General features: G+C 56.4%; 2 protein-coding genes across 2 annotated transcripts in view; one reads left to right on the top strand and one right to left on the bottom strand.

The window, feature by feature from the left end:
* The window catches only part of calb2a (calbindin 2a), a 191,454-nt gene that overhangs the window by 116,823 nt on the left and 53,255 nt on the right, over positions 1–21,376 (bottom strand). The window contains exons 3-4 of the mRNA XM_059992482.1: positions 12,461–12,529; positions 4,232–4,312 (exon numbers count right to left, since the gene is read on the bottom strand). Coding sequence (XP_059848465.1) covers positions 4,232–4,312; positions 12,461–12,529 — 150 coding nt within the window. The remainder of the gene's footprint in view (positions 1–4,231; positions 4,313–12,460; positions 12,530–21,376) is intronic.
* The window catches only part of LOC132406661 (uncharacterized), a 177,954-nt gene continuing 169,105 nt past the window's right edge, over positions 12,528–21,376 (top strand). Inside the window, exon 1 of the transcript XR_009516214.1 lies at positions 12,528–12,762. The gene's annotated coding sequence lies outside the window, so the exon portion shown is untranslated. The remainder of the gene's footprint in view (positions 12,763–21,376) is intronic.

Raw genomic sequence — 21,376 nt, 5'->3', positions numbered from 1 at the left:
CCACTCTCAGTCTATATTGAACAAAGGATAAATTTCTGTGTTACCGTCGAGGCATTGTTCCGGCACTGACAGTCTGTATCGAACACTGGATAAATTTCCTGTGTTACCATCAAGCTGTCACTCTACCACTCACAGTCTATAGCGAACACAGGATAAAGTTTCTGTGTTACCATCGATTTGTCACTCTACCAATCACAGTCTACACTGAGAACAGGATAAAGTTTCTGTGTTACAATCGAGTTATCACTCACAGTCTACACTGAGAACAGGATAAAGTTTCTGTGTTACCATCGAGTTATCACTCTACCAATCACAGTCTACATTGAACATAGGATAATGTTTCTGTGTTACCATCGTGTTATCACTCTACCAATCACAGTCTACATTGAGAACAGAATAAAGTTTCTGTGTTATTATCGAGTTATCACTCTACCAATCATAGTCTACATTGAGAACAGAAAAAAGTTTCTGTGTTACCATCAAGTTATCACTCTACCAATCACAGTCTCCACTGAGAACAGGATAATGTTTCAGCATTACAATCAAGCCATCACTCTACCAGTCACTGTCTACATCAAAGATAAGATACAGGTTTCTATGTCACAGTCGCTGTCTCACAGTCGATATCGAACACTGGACAAAGTGTCTGTGTTCCCATCGAGCCATCACAGTCACTATCTCACAGTCAATATCGAACACTGGATAAAGTTTCTGTTACCATCGAGTTATCACTCTACCACTCTCAGTCTATACCGAGCACTGGATAAAGTTTCTGTTACCATCGAGTTGTCACTCTACCACTCTCAGTCTATATCGAGCACTGGATAAAGTTTCTGTTACCATCGAGTTGTCACTCTACCACTCTCAGTCTATACCGAGCACTGGATAAAGTTTCTGTTACCATCGAGTTGTCACTCAACCACTCTCAGTATATATCGAGCTCTGGATAAAGTTTCTGTGTTACCATCGAGTTGTCACTCTACCACTCTCAGTCTATATCGAGCACTGGATAAAGTTTCTGTTACCATCGAGTTGTCACTCAACCACTCTCAGTATATATCGAGCTCTGGATAAAGTTTCTGTGTTACCATCGAGTTGTCACTCTACCACTCTCAGTCTATATCGAGCTCTGGATAAAGTTTCTGTTACCATCGAGTTGTCACTCTACCACTCTCAGTCTATATCAATGATAGGATAAAGTTTCTGTTACCATCGAGCCGTCACTCTACCACTCTCAGTCTATATTGAACAAAGGATAAATTTCTGTGTTACCGTCGAGGCATTGTTCCGGCACTGACAGTCTGTACCGAACACTGGATAAATTTTCTGTGTTACCATCAAGCTGTCAATCTACCACTCACAGTCTATAGCGAACACAGGATAAAGTTTCTGTGTTACCATTGATTTGTCACTCTACCAATCACAGTCTACACTGAGAACAGGATAAAGTTTCTGTGTTACAATCGAGTTATCACTCACAGTCTACATTGAGGAAAGGATAAAGTTTCTGTGTTACCATCGAGTTATCACTCTACCAATCACAGTCTACATTGAACATAGGATAAAGTTTCTGTGTTACCATCGTGTTATCACTCTACCAATCACAGTCTACATTGAGAACAGAATAAAGTTTCTGTGTTATTATCGAGTTATCACTCTACCAATCACAGTCTACATTGAGAACAGAAAAAAGTTTCTGTGTTACCATCAAGTTATCACTCTACCAATCACAGTCTCCACTGAGAACAGGATAATGTTTCAGCATTACAATCAAGCCATCACTCTACCAGTCACAGTCTACATCAAAGATAAGATACAGGTTTCTATGTCACAGTCGCTATCTCACAGTCGATATCGAACACAGGATAAAGTTTCTGTGTTCCCATCGAGCCATCACAGTCACTATCTCACAGTCAATATCAAGCACTGGATAAAGTTTCTGTTACCATCGAGTTGTCACTCAACCACTCTCAGTATATATCGAGCTCTGGATAAAGTTTCTGTGTTACCATCGAGTTGTCACTCTACCACTCTCAGTCTATATCGAGCTCTGGATAAAGTTTCTGTTACCATCGAGTTGTCACTCTACCACTCTCAGTCTATATCAATGATAGGATAAAGTTTCTGTTACCATCGAGTTGTCACTCTATCAGTCTCAGTCTATATCCAGCACTGGATAAAGTTTCTGTTACCATCGAGTTGTCACTCAACCACTCTCAGTCTATATCGAGCTCTGGATAAAGTTTCTGTGTTACCATCGAGTTGTCACTCTACCAATCACAGTCTACATTGAACATAGGATAAAGTTTCTGTGTTGTCATCGAGTTATCACTCTACCAAACACAGTCTACATTGAACATAGGATAAAGTTTCTGTGTTGTCATCGAGTTATCACTCTACCAATCACAGTCTACATTGAGAAGAGGATAAAGTTTCTGTGTTACCATCGAGTTATCACTCTACCAATCACAGTCTACAATGAGAACAGGATAAAGTTTCTGTGTTATTATCGAGTTATCACTCTACCAATCACAGTCTACATTGAGAACAGAATAAAGTTTCTGTGTTACCATCGAGTTATCACTCTACCAATCACAGTCTACATTGAGAAAAGGATAAAGTTTCTGCATTACAATCAAGCCAGCACTCTATCAGTCACAGTCTACATCAAAGATAAGAAAGAAGTTTCTATGTCACAGTCGCTGTCTCACAGTAGTTATCGAACACAGGATAAAGTTTCTGCGTTACCATCAAGCTGTCACTCTATCACACAGTGTTTATTGAAGAGTGGATAAAATTTCTGTGTTACCATTAAGCTGTCACTCTACCACTCACAGTCTGTAGCGAACACAGGATAAAGTTTCTGTGTTACCAATGAGCTGTCTCCCTTCCACTCACAGTCGATATCGAACACAGGATAAAGTTTCTGCATTACAATCAATCTGTCACTCTACAACACAGTGTTTATTGAGGAGAGGATAAAATTTCTGTGTTACCATCGAGCCGTCACTCTACCAATCACAGTCTACATTGAACATAGGATAAAGTTTCTGTGTTACCATCGAGTTATCACTCTACCAAACACAGTCTACATTGAGAACAGAATAAAGTTTCCGTGTTTCCATCGAGTTATCACTCTAGCAATCACAGTCTACATTGAACATAGGATAAAGTTTCTGTGTTGTCATCGAGTTATCACTCTACCAATCACAGTCTACACTGAGAACAGGATAAAGTTTCTGTGTTATTATCGAGTTATCACTCTACCAATTACAGTCTACACTGAGAACAGGATAAAGTTTCTGTGTTACCATCGAGCCGTCACTCTACCACTCTCAGTCTATATTGAACAAAGGATAAATTTCTGTGTTACCGTCGAGGCATTGTTCCGGCACTGACAGTCTGTATCGAACACTGGATAAATTTCCTGTGTTACCATCAAGCTGTCACTCTACCACTCACAGTCTATAGCGAACACAGGATAAAGTTTCTGTGTTACCATCGATTTGTCACTCTACCAATCACAGTCTACACTGAGAACAGGATAAAGTTTCTGTGTTACAATCGAGTTATCACTCACAGTCTACATTGAGAAAAGGATAAAGTTTCTGTGTTATTATCGAGTTATCACTCTACCAATCACAGTCTCCACTGAGAACAGGATAAAGTTTTTGTGTTACCATCGAGTTATCACTCTACCAATCACAGTCTCCACTGAGAACAGAATAAAGTTTCTGTGTTGTCATCGAGTTATCACTCTACCAATCATAGTCTACAATGAGAACAGGATAAAGTTTCTGTGTTATTATCGAGTTATCACTCTACCAATCACAGTCTACACTGAGAACAGGATAACCTTTCTGTGTTACCATCGAGCCGTCACTCTACCAATCACAGTCTACACTGAGAACAGGATAAAGTTTCTGTGTTACCATCGAGTTATCACTCTACCAATCACAGTCTACATTGAACATAGGATAAAGTTTCTGTGTTACCATCGAGCAGTGACTGCACCACTCACAATCTGTATTAAATACAGGATAAAGTTTGCGGTGTTACCATCGAGCCATAAACATTTATTGTTTATTTTCTGTAGTTTACTGCAGTGTTGCCACAGAACCAGTGTCACTATGCCAGTGGTTGAGATTTTGATTATTTATGTATCATGCTGCCGCTGCAGAAGGCCATCACGTCTCCACTTTGTGTACGACAACAGTAAAGAAAGCAATACCTGCATGAATTCTCCGCTGGACCGCACACACTGCCGGAAGCACAGTAAGAAGTTCTCTTCGGTTGGAAGTATCTGCGCTAGCTGGAAAGGAACGAAGCTGGATTCAGTATTTCTGCCTGCTGAGGATCAAAGCCAATGGCTCTGGGTGGTGTGGGTGAGCACTGATTCAGAGTGGCATTCAACTCCGCTGACAGGCTGCTCCCCGCAGCCACCTGAGTTCATGCAATCATTCACGGAAGGAAGTTCATGTTGAGACACGAGGGGATTCACCAGAATGTTGACCACAGTGAGGGGCTAAACCGGCAGGTCCTCTCGCCCCTGGAGCGAGGTAGGCCGAGGCTGAGGGATGACCTGAGCGAAATATCGAAATGGAGAAGTTGAAATCGGGTGGATAGTCGGAATCATTACCCGAATAGGGGGTTGGAAAACAGGCAGGCATATCTTTAAGGTGAGAGGCAGAGCTTCAAAAGGGAATTCCACACAGGGAGCGATTGATATAGGAACTCTCTGTCAGAGCAGGAGATGGAATCAGATTTCAGAAGTGAAAAAGGAAAGACTGAGAGGATTCAGCCTTAATGTGAGCAAAGCGATTAGAGAACGTGGGCTGACCGGCCGATTACCCTGCTCCACAACTTGGTGATATTAACAACACATTCAGCTAAGTTCTCCAAAGAAGCTTCTTATATTTCAAACTACCAATTAGGATATCAGAGTGGAGCAGCTGTTGAGGCATCAGAGAGAGGGGGCAATTGGAAAATCACAGTGGGATAGCAATCAGGGTAACAAAGAGCCATCACAATGGACAGCAGACAGCAGACGGGACATCAGAGTGGACAACAGACAGCAGTCAGGACATCAAAACGGACAACAGACAGCAGTCGGGACACCAGAGTGGACAGCAGACAGCAGTCGGGATATCAGAGTGAACAACAGACAGCAGTCGAGACATCACAGTGGACAGCAGACAGCAGTTGGTGGACCAGAGTGGACAGCAGACAGCAGTCAGGACACCAGAGTGGACAGCAGACAGCAGTCGGGAGATCACAATGGACAGCAGACAGCAGTCGGGACACCAGAGTGGACAGCAGTCGGGATATCAGAGTAGACAGCAGACAGCAGTCGGGACACCAGAGTGGACAACGGACAGCAGTCGGGATATCAGAGTGGACAGCAGTCGGCAGTCGGGACATCAGAGTGGACAGCAGACAGCAGTTCGGATATCACAGTAGACAGCAGACAGCAGTTGAGACACCGGAGTTTACACCAGACGGCAGTCAGGACACCAGAGTGGACAGCAGTCGGGACACCAGAATGGACAGCAGACAGCAGTCGGGACATCAGAGTGGACAGCAGACAGCAGTCGGGACATCAGAGTGGACAACAGACAGCAGTCGGGACATCAGAGTGGACAACAGATAGTAATCGGGTCACCACAGTGGACAGCAGACGGCAGTCGGGATATCAGAATGGACAGCAGACAGCAGTCGTGACACCGGAGTTTACACCAGACTGCAGTCAGGTCTCCAGAGTGGACAGCAGTCGGGACACCAGAATGGACAGCAGACAGCATCGGGATGTCAGAGTGGACAACAGACAGCAGTCGGTATACCAGAGTGGACAGCAGTCGGGACAGCAGTCGGGATATCAGAGCAGGCAACAGACAGCAGTCGGGACACCAGAGTGGACAGCAGACAGCAGTCAGAATATCATAGTGGACAGCAGACAGCAGCTCGGATATCACAGTAGACAGCAGACAGCAGTCGTGACACTGGAGTTTACACCAGACGGCAGTCAGGACACCAGAGTGGACAGCAGACAGCAGTCGGGACATCAGAATGGACAACAGACTGCAGTCGGGACACCACAGTGGACGGTAGACAGCAGTCGGGACATCAGAGTGGACAGCAGACAGTAATCGGGTCACCACAGTCGACAGCAGACGGCAGTCGGGATATCAGAGTGGACAGCAGACAGCAGTCGGGATATCAGAGCAGGCAACAGACAGCAGTCGGGACACCAGTGTGGACAGCAGACAGCAGTCAGGATATCATAGTGGACAGCAGACAGCAGCTCGGGACACCAGTGTGGACAGCAGACATCAGTTGGGATATCAGAGTGGACAACAGACAGCAGACGGGACACCAGTGCGGACAGCAGACAGCAGTTGGGACATCAGAATGGACAGCAGACAGCAGCTCGGATATCACAGTAGACAGCAGACAGCAGTCGTGACACCGGAGTTTACACCAGACGGCAGTCAGGACACCAGAGTGGACAGCAGTCGGGACACCAGAATGGACAGCAGACAGCATCGCGATGTCAGAGTGGACAGCAGACGGCAGTCGGGATATCACAGTGGACAGCAGTCAGCAGTCGGGATATCAGAGTGGACAGTGGACAGCAGACGACAGTCCGGACAGCAGAGTGGACAGCAGACAGCAGTTAGGACACCAGAGTAGACAGCAGACAGCAGTCGGAATGTAAGAGTGCACAGTACACAGCAGTCGGGATAGCAGAGTAGACAGCAGACAGCAGTCGGGACATCAGAGTGGACAAAAGACAGCAGTCGGGACACCAGTGTGGAAAGCAGGCAGCAGTCAGGAGATCACAATGGACAGCAGACAGTAATTCGGATACCACAGTGGACGGTAGACAGCAGTCGGGACATCAGAGTGGAAAGCAGACAGTAATTCGGATACCACAGTGGACGGTAGACAGCAGTCGGGACATCAGAGTGGAAAGCAGACAGTAATTCGGATACCACAGTGGACGGTAGACAGCAGTCGGGACATCAGAGTGGACAGCAGACAGTAATTCGGATACCACAGTGGACAGCAGACGGCAGTCGGGAGACCAGAGTGGACAGCAGACAGCAGTCGGGAGAGCAGAGTGGACAGCAGACAGCAGTCGGGATATCAGAGCAGGCAACAGACAGCAGTCAGGACACCAGTGTGGACAGCAGACAGCAGTCGGGAGACCAGAGTGGACAGCAGACAGCAGTCGGGAGATCACAATGGACAGCAGATATCAGAGTGGACAAAAGACAGCAGTCGGGATATCAGAGCGGAGAGCAGACAGCAGTCGGGATATCAGAGTGGCCAGCAGACAGCAACGGGTTGTCAGAGCGGAGAGCAGACAGCAGTCAGGACATCACAGTGGACAGCAGACAGCAGTTGGGACACCAGAGTAGACAGCAGACAGCAGTCGGAATGTAAGAGTGCACAGTACACAGCAGTCGGGACATCAGAGTGGACAGCAGACAGTAATTGGGACACCACAGTGGACAGCAGACAGCAGTCGGGATATCAGAGCAGGCAACAGACAGCAGTCAGGACACCAGTGTGGACAGCAGACAGCAGTCGGGAGACCAGAGTGGACAGCAGACAGCAGTCGGGAGATCACAATGGACAGCAGATATCAGAGTGGACAAAAGACAGCAGTCGGGATATCAGAGCGGAGAGCAGACAGCAGTCGGGATATCAGAGTGGCCAGCAGACAGCAGTTGGGACACCAGAGTAGACAGCAGACAGCAGTCGGAATGTAAGAGTGCACAGTACACAGCAGTCGGGACATCAGAGTGGACAGCAGACAGTAATTGGGACACCACAGTGGACAGCAGACAGCAGTCGGGACAGCAGATCAGGCAACAGACAGCAGTCGGGACATCAGAGTGGACAACAGACAGCAGTCGGGACATCAGTGGACAACAGACAGCAGTCGGGACATCAGTGGACAACAGACAGCAGTCGGGACACCAGAGTGGACAGCAGATGGCAGTCGGGATATCAGAGCAGGCAACAGACAGCAGTCAGGACACCAGAGCGGACAGCAGACAGCAGTCGGGAGATAACAATGGACAGCAGATATCAGAGTGGACAAAAGACAGCAGTCGGGAGACCAGAGTGGACAGCAGACAGCAGTCGGGACACCAGAGTGGACAGCAGACAGCAGTCGGGAGATCACAATGGACAGCAGATATCAGAGTGGACAAAAGACAGCAGTCGGGACATCAGAGTGGACAACAGACAGCAGTCGGGATATCAGAGTGGACAAAAGACAGCAGTCGGGACACCAGAGTGGACAGCAGACAGCAGTCGGGAGACCAGAGTGGACAGCAGACAGCAGTCGGGACAGCTGAGTGGACAGCAGACAGCAGTCGGGAGATCACAATGGACAGCAGATATCAGAGTGGACAAAAGACAGCAGTCGGGATATCAGAGTGGACAGCAGACAGCAGTTGGGACACCAGAGTGGACAGCAGACAGCAGTTGGGACACCAGAGTAGACAGTAGACAGCAGTCGGAACATCAGAGTGGACAGCAGACAGCAGTTGGGATATCAGAGTGGACAGCAGTTGGGACATCAGAGTGGACAGCAGTCGGGACAGCAGTTGGGATATCAGAGCAGGCAACTTACAGCAGTGGGGGCACCAGAGTGGACAGCAGACAGCAGTCGGGACACCACAATGGACAGCAGACGGCAGTCAGGATATCAGAGTGGACAACAGACAGCAGTCGGGACACCACAGTGGACAGCAGACGGCAGTCAGGATATCAGAGTGGACAACAGACAGCAGTCGGTATACCAGAGTGGACAGCAGTCGGGACATCAGTCGGGATATCAGAGCAGGCAACAGACAGCAGTCGGGACACCAGAGTAGACAGCAGACAGCAGTCAGAATGTCAGAGAGAGTGGACAACAGACAGCAGTTGGGACATCATAGTGGACAACAGACAGCAGTTGGGACACCAGAGTGGACAGCAGACAGCAGTTGGGACACCAGAGTAGACAGCAGACAGCAGTCGGAACATCAGAGTGGACAGAAGACAGCAGTTGGGATATCAGAGTGGACAGCAGTCGGGACAGCAGTTGGGATATCAGAGCAGGCAACAGACAGCAGTGGGGGCACCAGAGTGGACAACAGACAGCAGTTGGGACACCAGAGTGGACAGCAGACGGCAGTCAGGGTATCAGAGTGGACAACAGACAGCAGTCGGGACACCACAGTGGACAGCAGACGGCAGTCAGGGTATCAGAGTGGACAACAGACAGCAGTCGGTATACCAGAGTGGACAGCAGTCGGGACAGCAGTCGGGATATCAGAGCAGGCAACAGACAGCAGTCGGGACACCAGAGTAGACAGCAGACAGCAGTCAGAATGTCAGAGAGAGTGGACAACAGACAGCAGTTGGGACATCATAGTGGACAGCAGACAGCAGTCGGGATATCACAATGGACAGCAGATATCAGAGTGGACAAAAGACAGCAGTCGGGACATCAGAGTGGACAGCAGACAGCAGTCGGGATATCACAATGGACAGCAGATATCAGAGTGGACAAAAGACAGCAGTCGGGACATCAGAGTGGACAACAGACAGCAGTCGGGATATCAGAGTGGACAAAAGACAGCAGTCGGGACATCAGAGTGGACAACAGACAGCAGTCGGGATATCAGAGTGGACAGCAGACAGCAACGGGATGTCAGAGCGGAGAGCAGACAGCAGTCAGGACATCAGAGTGGACAGCAGACAGCAGTTGGGACACCAGAGTAGACAGCAGACAGCAGTCGGAACATCAGAGTGGACAGCAGACAGCAGTTGGGATATCAGAGTGGACAGCAGACAGCAGTTGGGACACCAGAGTAGACAGCAGACAGCAGTCGGAACATCAGAGTGGACAGCAGACAGCAGTCGGGATATCAGAGTGGACAGCAGTCGGGACAGCAGTTGGGATATCAGAGCAGGCAACATACAGCAGTGGGGGCACCAGAGTGGACAACAGACAGCAGTTGGGACACCAGAGTGGACAGCAGTCGGGACAGCAGTTGGGATATCAGAGCAGGCAACATACAGCAGTGGGGGCACCAGAGTGGACAACAGACAGCAGTTGGGACACCAGAGTGGACAGCAGACGGCAGTCAGGGTATCAGAGTGGACAACAGACAGCAGTCGGGACACCACAGTGGACAGCAGACGGCAGTCAGGGTATCAGAGTGGACAACAGACAGCAGTCGGTATACCAGAGTGGACAGCAGTCGGGATATCAGAGCAGGCAACAGACAGCAGTCGGGACACCAGAGTAGACAGCAGACAGCAGTCAGAATGTCAGAGAGAGTGGACAACAGACAGCAGTTGGGACATCATAGTGGACAACAGACAGCAGTCGGGATATCACAATGGACAGCAGATATCAGAGTGGACAAAAGACAGCAGTCGGGACATCAGAGTGGACAACAGACAGCAGTCGGGATATCAGAGTGGACAAAAGACAGCAGTCGGGACATCAGAGTGGACAACAGACAGCAGTCGGGATATCAGAGTGGACAGCAGACAGCAACGGGATGTCAGAGCGGAGAGCAGACAGCAGTCAGGACATCAGAGTGGACAGCAGACAGCAGTTGGGACACCAGAGTAGACAGCAGACAGCAGTCGGAACATCAGAGTGGACAGCAGACAGCAGTTGGGATATCAGAGTGGACAGCAGTCGGGACAGCAGCTGGGATATCAGAGCAGGCAACTTACAGCAGTGGGGACACCAGAGTGGACAGCAGACAGCAGTCGGGACACCACAATGGACAGCAGACGGCAGTCAGGGTATCAGAGTGGACAACAGACAGCAGTCGGGATACCAGTGTGGAAAGCAGACAGCAGTCGGGACACCACAGTGGACAGCAGACGGCAGTCAGGGTATCAGAGTGGACAACAGACAGCAGTCGGTATACCAGAGTGGACAGCAGTCGGGACATCAGTCGGGATATCAGAGCAGGCAACAGACAGCAGTCGGGACACCAGAGTAGACAGCAGACAGCAGTCAGAATGTCAGAGAGAGTGGACAACAGACAGCAGTCGGGAGATCACAATGGACAGCAGATATCAGAGTGGACAAAAGACAGCAGTCGGGATGTCAGAGCGGAGAGCAGACAGCAGTCAGGACATCACAGTGGACAGCAGACAGCAGTTGGGACACCAGAGTAGACAGCAGACAGCAGTCGGGACACCAGAGTAGACAGCAGACAGCAGTCAGAATGTCAGAGAGAGTGGACAACAGACAGCAGTTGGGACATCATAGTGGACAACAGACAGCAGTCAGGACATCACAGTGGACAGCAGACAGCAGTCGGGACATCAGAGTGGACAGCAGTCGGCAGTCGGGACATCAGAGTGGACAGCAGACAGCAGTTGGGATATCAGAGTGGACAGCAGACAGCAGTGGGGATATCAGAGTGGACAGCAGACGGTAGTCAGGACATCACAGTGGACAGCAGAGAGCAGTCGGGATATCAGAGTGGACAGCCGACAGCAGTCGGGATATCAGAGTGGACAACAGACAGCAGTCGGGAGACCAGAGTGGACAACAGACATCAGTCGGGATATCAGAGTGGACAACAGACAGCAGTCGGGACACCAGTGTGGACAGCAGACAGCAGTTGGGACATCAGAATGGACAGCAGACAGCAGTCGGGAGACCAGAGTGGACAGCAAACAGCAGTCGGGACATCAGAGTGGACAGCAGACAGCATTCGTGACACCGGAGTTTACACCAGACGGCGGACAGGACACCAGAGTGGACAGCAGTCGGGACACCAGAATGGACAGCAGACAGCATCGTGATGTCAGAGTGGACAGCAGACAGCAGTCGGGACATCAGAGTGGACAGCAGACGGCAGTCCGGACAGCAGAGTGGACAGCAGACAGCAGTTGGAATGTCAGAGTGCACAGTACACAGCAGTCGGGATAGCAGTGTAGACAGCAGACAGCAGTCGGGGGATCACAGTGGACAGCAGACTGCAGTCGGGAGATCACAGTGGACAGCAGACACCAGGTGCTCCAGTCTCCCCCACATTCCTTGTTCAATCGGCCATTGAGACTGTCTCGACTACCTTTCTTCAAAGGCTGTGCCTGCATTGGGCTTTCTGTCTTCAATGGGAAACTACCTTCGTTCTGAAGGGTGATTCAGTCTGCAGGGATAGCCTCTGCACTTGCCCCAGCTGTGTCACTGGCTGTGTGACTGATCGGGGGTCGCACTGATATCCGACAGAAAGCTCACTCTGCTCCTGTGAGGGAGAGGCCAGCTGTGGCCCAGACTGAGAGTCAACCCCAGCTTGCACTGATGGGATGGGAATGCTGTCCGTTCCCCATGACGTGTCGCAGTACCGCACCATCAACCCCGGGAGTGAAGGGGCCTCGTGCTTCCGAACGATCGGCTCAAAGTCTGCAAGAATTCACTTACTTCAGCCATCTCAATCCTTCCATCTGCATTCTTGTCATATTTCTCCATAAACTCCTTCATCTGTATTTCCTGTTGGTGGGAAACAAAACAAACAGGTGAGTCTGATGAATCGGTGTGGAGAAAGCTGGTTTCTACGCAGATTCCTCCGCACGGCAGGAATCAAACCCTGCAGCGAGTGTGTGTCCCTGATCTGCCACTTCAGTTCCTCATCACCCTCAGCCAGTCGACTCTTGATTCCAGTGACCTCCAGCATCATCACCGTCAGGACTAACGCAGGCCGGACGAACATCATCGCTCGACAGGTTTCAACTTCCTTCCGCACTCAATACCAAACCCAACAACGTCCGATAACTCACCTCCCCGTCCATATCAGAACAGATCATCTCAGCTGCATCCCATCTGCCTGATGTCTCCCCTCTTTAAACCCCCCACGCAGACCCGTGTCCCCCCCCCACGCAGACCCGTCTCCCTCTGTACTCCCCCACCCAGACCCGTCTCCCTCTGTACTCCCCCACCCAGACCCGTCTCCCTCTGTACTCCCCCACGCAGACCCGTGTCCCCCCCTCACCCTTATCCGTCTCCCTCTGTACTCCCCCACCCAGACCCGTGTCCCTCGTACTCCCCCACCCAGACCCGTGTCCCCCCCCCACCCAGACCCGTCTCCCTCTGTACTCCCCCACCCAGACCCGTGTCCCTCGTACTCCCCCACCCAGACCCGTGTCCCCCCCCCACGCAGACCCGTCTCCCTCTGTACTCCCCCACCCAGACCCGTCTCCCTCTGTACTCCCCCACCCAGACCCGTGTCCCTCGTACTCCCCCACCCAGACCCGTGTCCCCCCCTCACCCTTATCCGTCTCCCTCTGTACTCCCCCACCCAGACCCGTGTCCCCTCCCTCACCCAGACCCGTGTCCCTCGTACTCCCCCACCCAGACCCGTCCCCTCTGTACTCCCCCACCCAGACCCGTCTCACTCTGTACTCCCCCACGCAGACCCGTGTCCCCCCTCACCCTTATCCGTCTCCCTCTGTACTCCCCCACCCAGACCCGTGTCCCCCCCCCACCCAGACCCGTCTCCCTCTGTACTCCCCCACGCAGACCCGTGTCCCCCCCCCACGCAGACCCGTCTCCCTCTGTACTCCCCCACCCAGACCCGTGTCCCCCCCTCACCCTTATCCGTCTCCCTCTGTACTCCCCCACGCAGACCCGTGTCCCCTCCCCCACCCAGACCCGTCTCCCTCTGTACTCCCCCACCCAGACCCGTGTCCCCCCCTCACCCTTATCCGTCTCCCTCTGTACTCCCCCACGCAGACCCGTGTCCCCCCCCCACGCTGACCCGTCTCCCTCTGTACTCCCCCACCCAGACCCGTGTCCCTCGTACTCCCCCACCCAGACCCGTCCCCTCTGTACTCCCCCACCCAGACCCGTGTCCCTCGTACTCCCCCACCCAGACCCGTCTCCCTCTGTACTCCCCCACGCAGACCCGTGTCCCCCCCCCACGCAGACCCGTCTCCCTCTGTACTCCCCCACCCAGACCCGTCTCCCTCTGTACTCCCCCACGCAGACCCGTGTCCCCCCCCCACGCAGACCCGTCTCCCTCTGTACTCCCCCACCCAGACCCGTCTCCCTCTGTACTCCCCCACGCAGACCCGTGTCCCCCCCCCACGCAGACCCGTCTCCCTCTGTACTCCCCCACGCAGACCCGTGTCCTCCCCTCACCCTTATCCGTCTCCCTCTGTACTCCCCCACCCAGACCCGTCTCCCTCTGTACTCCCCCACCCAGACCCGTGTCCCCCCCTCACCCTTATCCGTCTCCCTCTGTACTCCCCCACCCAGACCCGTGTCCCCCCCCACGCAGACCCGTCTCCCTCTGTACTCCCCCACCCAGACCCGTCTCCCTCTGTACTCCCCCACGCAGACCCGTGTCCCCCCCCCCACGCAGACCCGTCTCCCTCTGTACTCCCCCACCCAGACCCGTCTCCCTCTGTACTCCCCCACGCAGACCCGTGTCCCCCCCTCACCCTTATCCGTCTCCCTCTGTACTCCCCCACGCAGACCCGTGTCCCCCCCCACCCAGACCCGTCTCCCTCTGTACTCCCCCACCCAGACCCGTGTCCCCCCCTCACCCTTATCCGTCTCCCTCTGTACTCCCCCACGCAGACCCGTCTCCCTCTGTACTCCCCCACGCAGACCCGTGTCCTCCCCTCACCCATATCCGTCTCCCTCTGTACTCACCCACGCAGACCCGTGTCCCCCCCCCACGCAGACCCGTCTCCCTCTGTACTCCCCCACCCAGACCCGTCTCCCTCTGTACTCCCCCACCCAGACCCGTGTCCCCCCCCCACCCAGACCCGTCTCCCTCTGTACTCCCCCACCCAGACCCGTCTCCCTCTGTACTCCCCCACGCAGACCCGTCTCCCTCTGTACTCCCCCACCCAGACCCGTCTCCCTCTGTACTCCCCCACCCAGACCCGTGTCCCCCCCTCACCCATATCCGTCTCCCTCTGTCCTCCCCCACCCAGACCCGTCTCCCTCTGTACTCCCCCACCCAGACCCGTCTCCCTCTGTACTCCCCCACGCAGACCCGTGTCCCCCCCTCACCCTTATCCGTCTCCCTCTGTACTCCCCCACCCAGACCCGTGTCCCCCCCCACCCAGACCCGTCTCCCTCTGTACTCCCCCACCCAGACCCGTGTCCCCCCCTCACCCTTATCCGTCTCCCTCTGTACTCCCCCACGCAGACCCGTCTCCCTCTGTACTCCCCCACCCAGACCCGTCTCCCTCTGTACTCCCCCACGCAGACCCGTGACCCCCCCCACCCAGACCCGTCTCCCTCTGTACTCCCCCACCCAGACCCGTGTCCCCCCCTCACCCTTATCCGTCTCCCTCTGTACTCCCCCACGCAGACCCGTGTCCCCCCCCCACCCAGACCCGTCTCCCTCTGTACTCCCCCACCCAGACCCGTGACCCCCCCTCACCCTTATCCGTCTCCCTCTGTACTCCCCCACGCAGACCCGTCTCCCTCTGTACTCCCCCACCCAGACCCGTGTCCCCCCCTCACCCTTATCCGTCTCCCTCTGTACTCCCCCACGCAGACCCGTGTCCCCCCCCACGCAGACCCGTCTCCCTCTGTACTCCCCCACCCAGACCCGTGTCCCCCCCCCACCCAGACCCGTCTCCCTCTGTACTCCCCCACCCAGACCCGTGTCCCCCCCTCACCCTTATCCGTCTCCCTCTGTACTCCCCCACGCAGACCCGTCTCCCTCTGTACTCCCCCACCCAGACCCGTCTCCCTCTGTACTCCCCCACGCAGACCCGTGTCCCCCCCCCACCCAGACCCGTCTCCCTCTGTACTCCCCCACCCAGACCCGTGTCCCCCCCTCACCCTTATCCGTCTCCCTCTGTACTCCCCCACGCAGACCCGTGTCCCCCCCTCACCCAGACCCGTCTCCCTCTGTACTCCCCCACCCAGACCCGTGTCCCCCCCTCACCCTTATCCGTCTCCCTCTGTACTCCCCCACGCAGACCCGTCTCCCTCTGTACTCCCCCACGCAGACCTGTCTCCCTCTGTACTCCCCCACCCAGACCCGTCCCCTCTGTACTCCCCCACGCAGACCCGTGTCCCCCCCTCACCCTTATCCGTCTCCCTCTGTACTCCCCCACGCAGACCCGTGTCCCCCCCCCCACGCAGACCCGTCTCCCTCTGTACTCCCCCACCCAGACCCGTCTCCCTCTGTACTCCCCCACGCAGACCGGTGTCCCCCCCTCACCCTTATCCGTCTCCCTCTGTACTCCCCCACCCAGACCCGTCTCCCTCTGTACTCCCCCACCCAGACCCGTCCCATCTGTACTCCCCCACGCAGACCCGTGTCCCCCCCTCACCCTTATCCGTCTCCCTCTGTACTCCCCCACGCAGACCCGTCTCCCTCTGTACTCCCCCACGCAGACCCGTCTCCCTTTGTACTCCCCCACCCAGACCCGTGTCCCCCCCCCACCCTGACCCGTCTCCCTCTGTACTCCCCCACCCAGACCCGTCTCCCTTTGTACTCCCCCACCCAGACCCGTGCCCCCCCCTCACCCTGACCCGTCTCCCTTTGTACTCCCCCACGCAGACCCGTGTCCCCCCCCCACCCAGACCCGTCTCCCTCTGTACTCCCCCACCCAGACCCGTGTCCCCCCCTCACCCTTATCCGTCTCCCTCTGTACTCCCCCACGCAGACCCGTCTCCCTCTGTACTCCCCCACGCAGACCCGTCTCCCTTTGTACTCCCCCACCCAGACCCGTGTCCCCCCCCCACCCTGACCCGTCTCCCTCTGTACTCCCCCACCCAGACCCGTCTCCCTTTGTACTCCCCCACCCAGACCCGTGCCCCCCCCTCACCCTGACCCGTCTCCCTCTGTACTCCCCCACCCAGACCCGTCTCCCTTTGTACTCCCCCACCCAGACCCGTGCCCCCCCCTCACCCTGACCCGTCTCCCTTTGTACTCCCCCACCCAGACCCGTGTCCCCCCCCCACCCTGACCCGTCTCCCTCTGTACTCCCCCACCCAGACCCGTCTCCCTTTGTACTCCCCCACGCAGACCCGTGTCCCCCCCTCACCCTTATCCGTCTCCCTCTTTACTCCCCCACGCAGACCCGTGTCCCCCCCCACGCAGACCCGTCTCCCTCTGTACTCCCCCACCCAGACCCGTCTCCCTTTGTACTCCCCCACCCAGACCCGTGTCCCTCCCCTCACCCTGACCCGTCTCCCTCTGTACTCCCCCACCCAGACCCGTCTCCCTTTGTACTCCCCCACCCAGACCCGTGTCCCCCCCCTCACCCTGACCCGTCTCCCTTTGTACTCCCCCACCCAGACCCGTGTCCCCCCCCTCACCCTGACCCGTCTCCTTCTGTACTCCCCCACGCAGACCCGTGTCCCCCCCTCACCCTTATCCGTCTCCCTCTTTACTCCCCCACGCAGACCCGTGTCCCCCCCCTCACCCTGACCCGTCTCCCTCTGTACTCCCCCACCCAGACCCGTCTCCCTCTGTACTCCCCCACCCAGACCCGTCTCCCTTTGTACTCCCCCACGCAGACCCGTTTCCCCTCCCTCACCCTGACCTGTCTCCCTCTGTACTCCCCCACGCAGACCCGTGTCCCCTCCCTCACCCTTATTCGTCTCCCTCTGTACTCCCCTACGCAGACCCGTCTCCCTCTGTACTCCCCCACGCAGACCCGTGTCCCCCCCTCACCCTTATCCGTCTCCCTCTGTACTCCCCCACCCAGACCGTCTCCCTCTGTACTCCCCCACGCAGACCCGTGTCCCCTCCCTCACCCTGACCCATCTCCCTCTGTACTCCCCCACGCAGACCCGTCTCCCTCTGTACTCCCCCACGCAGACCCGTGTCCCCTTCCTCACCCTTATTCGTCTCCCTCTGTACTCCCCTATGCAGACCCGTCTCCCTCTGTACTCCCCCACGCAGACCCGTGTCCCCTCCCTCACCCTTATTCGTCTCCCTCTGTACTCCCCTACGCAGACCCGTCTCCCTCTGTACTCCCCCACGCAGACCCGTGTCCCCCCCTCACCCTTATCCGTCTCCCTCTGTACTCCCCCACCCAGACCGTCTCCCTCTGTACTCCCCCACGCAGACCCGTGTCCCCTCCCTCACCCTGACCCATCTCCCTCTGTACTCCCCCACGCAGACCCGTCTCCCTCTGTACTCCCCCACGCAGACCTGTGTCGCCCCTCACCCTTATCCGTCTCCCTCTGTCCTCCCCACCCAGACCCGTGTCCCCTCCCTCACCCTTATCCGTCTCCCTCTGTCCTCCCCCTCGCAGACCCGTGTCCCCTCCCTCACCCTGACTCGTCACCCTGTCCTCCCCCACGCAGACCCGTGTCCCCTCCCTCACCCTTATCCGTCTCCCTCTTTACTCCCCGATGCAGACCCATCTCCCTCTGTACTACCCACCCTGACCCATCTCCCTCTGTACTCCCCACCCTGACCCGTGTCCCTCTGTACTACCCACCCTGACCCGTCTCCCTCTGTACTCCCCACCCTGACCCGTGTCCCTCTGTACTACCCACCCTGACCCGTCTCCCTCTGTACTCCCCACCCTGACCCGTGTCCCTCTGTATTCCCCACCCTGACCCGTCTCCCTCTGTACTCCCCACCCTGAACCGTCTCCCTCTGTACTCCCCCCACGCAGACCCGTCCCCTCCCTCACCCTTATCCGTCTCCCTCTTTACTCCCCCACCCTGACCCGTGTCCCCTCCCTCACCCTTATCCGTCTCCCTCTGTACTCCCCCACGCAGACCCGTGTCCCCTTCCCCACCCTGACCCGTCTCCCTCTGTAATCCCCACCCAGACCCGTCTCCCTCTGTACTCACCCCACGCAGACCCGTGTCCCCTCCCTCACCCTTATCCGTCTCACTCTGTACTCACCCCACGCAGACCCGTCACCCTCTGTACTCCCCACCCAAACCCGTGTCCTCTCCCCCACCCTGACCCATCTCCCTCTGTACTCCCCCACCCTGACCCGTGTCCCCTCCCCCACCCTGACCCGTCTCCCTCTGTACTCCCCCACCCTGACCCGTGTCCCCTCCCCCACCCTGACCCGTCTCCCTCTGTACTCCCCCACGCAGTCCCGTGTCCCCTCCCCCACCCTGACCCGTCTCCCTCTGTACTCCCCCCACGCAGACCCATGTCCCTCTGTACACCCCACCTAGACCCGTGTCCCCCCCCCACCCAGACCCGTCTCCCTCTGTACTCCCCCACCCAGACCCGTGTCCCCCCCTCACCCTTATCCGTCTCCCTCTGTACTCCCCCACGCAGACCCGTGTCCCCCCCCCACCCAGACCCGTCTCCCTCTGTACTCCCCCACCCAGACCCGTGTCCCCCCCTCACCCTTATCCGTCTCCCTCTGTACTCCCCCACGCAGACCCGTCTCCCTCTGTACTCCCCCACGCAGACCCGTCTCCCTTTGTACTCCCCCACCCAGACCCGTGTCCCCCCCACACACTGACCCGTCTCCCTCTGTACTCCCCCACCCAGACCCGTCTCCCTTTGTACTCCCCCACCCAGACCCGTGCCCCCCCCTCACCCTGACCCGTCTCCCTTTGTACTCCCCCACCCAGACCCGTGTCCCCCCCCCACCCTGACCCGTCTCCCTCTGTACTCCCCCACCCAGACCCGTCTCCCTTTGTACTCCCCCACGCAGACCCGTGTCCCCCCCTCACCCTTATCCGTCTCCCTCTTTACTCCCCCACGCAGACCCGTGTCCCCCCCCACGCAGACCCGTCTCCCTCTGTACTCCCCCACCCAGACCCGTCTCCCTTTGTACTCCCCCACCCAGACCCGTGTCCCTCCCCTCACCCTGACCCGTCTCCCTCTGTACTCCCCCACCCAGACCCGTCTCCCTTTGTACTCCCCCACCCAGACCCGTGTCCCCCCCCTCACCCTGACCCGTCTCCCTTTGTACTCCCCCACCCAGACCCGTGTCCCCCCCCTCACCCTGACCCGTCTCCTTCTGTACTCCCCCACGCAGACCCGTGTCCCCCCCTCACCCTTATCCGTCTCCCTCTTTACTCCCCCACGCAGACCCGTGTCCCCCCCCTCACCCTGACCCGTCTCCCTCTGTACTCCCCCACCCAGACCCGTCTCCCTCTGTACTCCCCCACCCAGACCCGTCTCCCTTTGTACTCCCCCACGCAGACCCGTTTCCCCTCCCTCACCCTGACCTGTCTCCCTCTGTACTCCCCCACGCAGACCCGTGTCCCCTCCCTCACCCTTATTCGTCTCCCTCTGTACTCCCCTACGCAGACCCGTCTCCCTCTGTACTCCCCCACGCAGACCCGTGTCCCCCCCTCACCCTTATCCGTCTCCCTCTGTACTCCCCCACCCAGACCGTCTCCCTCTGTACTCCCCCACGCAGACCCGTGTCCCCTCCCTCACCCTGACCCATCTCCCTCTGTACTCCCCCACGCAGACCCGTCTCCCTCTGTACTCCCCCACGCAGACCCGTGTCCCCTTCCTCACCCTTATTCGTCTCCCTCTGTACTCCCCTATGCAGACCCGTCTCCCTCTGTACTCCCCCACGCAGACCCGTGTCCCCTCCCTCACCCTTATTCGTCTCCCTCTGTACTCCCCTACGCAGACCCGTCTCCCTCTGTACTCCCCCACGCAGACCCGTGTCCCCCCCTCACCCTTATCCGTCTCCCTCTGTACTCCCCCACCCAGACCGTCTCCCTCTGTACTCCCCCACGCAGACCCGTGTCCCCTCCCTCACCCTGACCCATCTCCCTCTGTACTCCCCCACGCAGACCCGTCTCCCTCTGTACTCCCCCACGCAGACCTGTGTCGCCCCTCACCCTTATCCGTCTCCCTCTGTCCTCCCCACCCAGACCCGTGTCCCCTCCCTCACCCTTATCCGTCTCCCTCTGTCCTCCCCCTCGCAGACCCGTGTCCCCTCCCTCACCCTGACTCGTCACCCTGTCCTCCCCCACGCAGACCCGTGTCCCCTCCCTCACCCTTATCCGTCTCCCTCTTTACTCCCCGATGCAGACCCATCTCCCTCTGTACTACCCACCCTGACCCGTCTCCCTCTGTACTCCCCACCCTGACCCGTGTCCCTCTGTACTACCCACCCTGACCCGTCTCCCTCTGTACTCCCCACCCTGACCCGTGTCCCTCTGTACTACCCACCCTGACCCGTCTCCCTCTGTACTCCCCACCCTGACCCGTGTCCCTCTGTATTCCCCACCCTGACCCGTCTCCCTCTGTACTCCCCACCCTGAACCGTCTCCCTCTGTACTCCCCCCACGCAGACCCGTCCCCTCCCTCACCCTTATCCGTCTCCCTCTTTACTCCCCCACCCTGACCCGTGTCCCCTCCCTCACCCTTATCCGTCTCCCTCTGTACTCCCCCACGCAGACCCGTGTCCC

This window comes from Hypanus sabinus, chromosome 17 (genome assembly GCF_030144855.1).
Source record: "Hypanus sabinus isolate sHypSab1 chromosome 17, sHypSab1.hap1, whole genome shotgun sequence".
Classification (NCBI taxonomy): domain Eukaryota; kingdom Metazoa; phylum Chordata; class Chondrichthyes; order Myliobatiformes; family Dasyatidae; genus Hypanus; species Hypanus sabinus.
This window is presented reverse-complemented; position numbering and strand designations above follow the sequence as displayed.